Here is a 1,146-nt window from a genome sequence, read left to right as displayed (position 1 = left end):
AAAAACAAACCACTTTTTTTTTTAATAATTTATATTTTTTTTAAAGTCTACCGAGTGATGCTGAGCCTGCTGCATTCCTGGGGAATGACTCACGCGTTCCCTCTGACCCGGGATGTGCTCCCCGTGTTTTAAGTGCTGGTGGTTCCCCAGTGGGGTGGTCGGGCAGTAGGGATGGGAAGGGGTTGCCTGGAAAACCGAGCTCAGCTGCTCCTCCGAGGGGTCGAGCTCATTGGGTTTCGTTGTTGGACCCAACGTGTGGCCCGCGGGGCTGGGTCGGGGCTGCCGGGGTCGCAGCCCCCCGGGCTCTGAGCGAGGATGATCGTGAGGTGCCAAGAGCAGAGCTGGAGCAGCCACAGGTTCTGCCCCAAGAACCCGCTGCCAAAAACGGTGTTTTCAGGCCTGTGGAGTAGGACACGGGGTGTGGGGTCTGGGGCAGCTCCTCACCCACCCAGCAGCTCGGGCAGCTCCGGCCGTGGGTTCTGCAGCCCACGGCACTGCTGGGTGTCACCTGGGCTGGGCTCCAGGGTTGTGGTCTGTGAGGTGTGGGCAGCAGGACTCAGGAGGAGCTCTGGGCTGGGCTCTGCCAGGTGCTTTGCTCCATCAGAGGCCTTGCAGGATTCTCAAAAGGTAGGGGAGCAGCAGGAGGTCCTGCCAGGAGAGCATGAGCTGTGCCTTGGGAGACCCGATTCGCTGTCTGCAGAGACCTGTGTCCTACTTGGAGGGACAACCTGTCCCTCCTGCTTGGAGGGAGGGTTTGGGGCTGTGGCTGAAGCTGTGGAGGTGGCAGTAGGACCTGCAGGGGGGCTGTGGGGCCAGATCAGCCCTGCTCCTCAGGCTGGGGATCAGGGAGGCTTTTCCAGTGATTCCTTGGGCTGTTCACCAATAAACAACCATGAAAAGGAACTTTGCTGGCGTGGAAGTTGGTCCCTGGTGATGCCTGAGCCATGGACTCGTGGGCGCTTGTTTCTGGAGGGGGGCCCTGGTGGGATCGGGCTGGAGTCTCTGACCTGCTGTGATGCTGCTGGTTCAGCTCCCTCCTGTGTCCTCCACGAGGTGCCACCTTCATGACTTGCTTCTGTCTCTCTTTGTAGCCTCCTCTGGTCCAAGCCATCTTCAACCGCGACATAGAGGAGGTGCGGTCGCTGC

General features: G+C 59.9%; 2 protein-coding genes across 2 annotated transcripts in view; one reads left to right on the top strand and one right to left on the bottom strand.

Annotated features, from left to right (window-relative positions):
• COQ10A (coenzyme Q10 homolog A (S. cerevisiae)) overlaps positions 1 to 1,066 on the bottom strand; it is a 5,561-nt gene extending 4,495 nt beyond the window's left edge. The window contains exon 1 of the mRNA XM_009993741.1: positions 1,008 to 1,066. Coding sequence (XP_009992043.1) covers positions 1,008 to 1,066 — 59 coding nt within the window. The remainder of the gene's footprint in view (positions 1 to 1,007) is intronic.
• A 31-nt stretch (positions 1,067 to 1,097) lies between these two features.
• Positions 1,098 to 1,146, top strand: part of ANKRD52 (ankyrin repeat domain 52) — a gene marked incomplete at its 3' end in the record, with an annotated part of 15,823 nt that continues 15,774 nt past the window's right edge. Inside the window, exon 1 of the mRNA XM_009993740.1 lies at positions 1,098 to 1,146.

This window comes from Chaetura pelagica, unplaced genomic scaffold (assembly GCF_000747805.2).
Source record: "Chaetura pelagica isolate M959 unplaced genomic scaffold, ChaPel_1.0 scaffold1673, whole genome shotgun sequence".
In the NCBI taxonomy this organism is placed as follows: domain Eukaryota; kingdom Metazoa; phylum Chordata; class Aves; order Apodiformes; family Apodidae; genus Chaetura; species Chaetura pelagica.
Note: the sequence above shows the minus strand (reverse complement) of the source record. Positions and strands in the feature narration are given on the sequence as shown.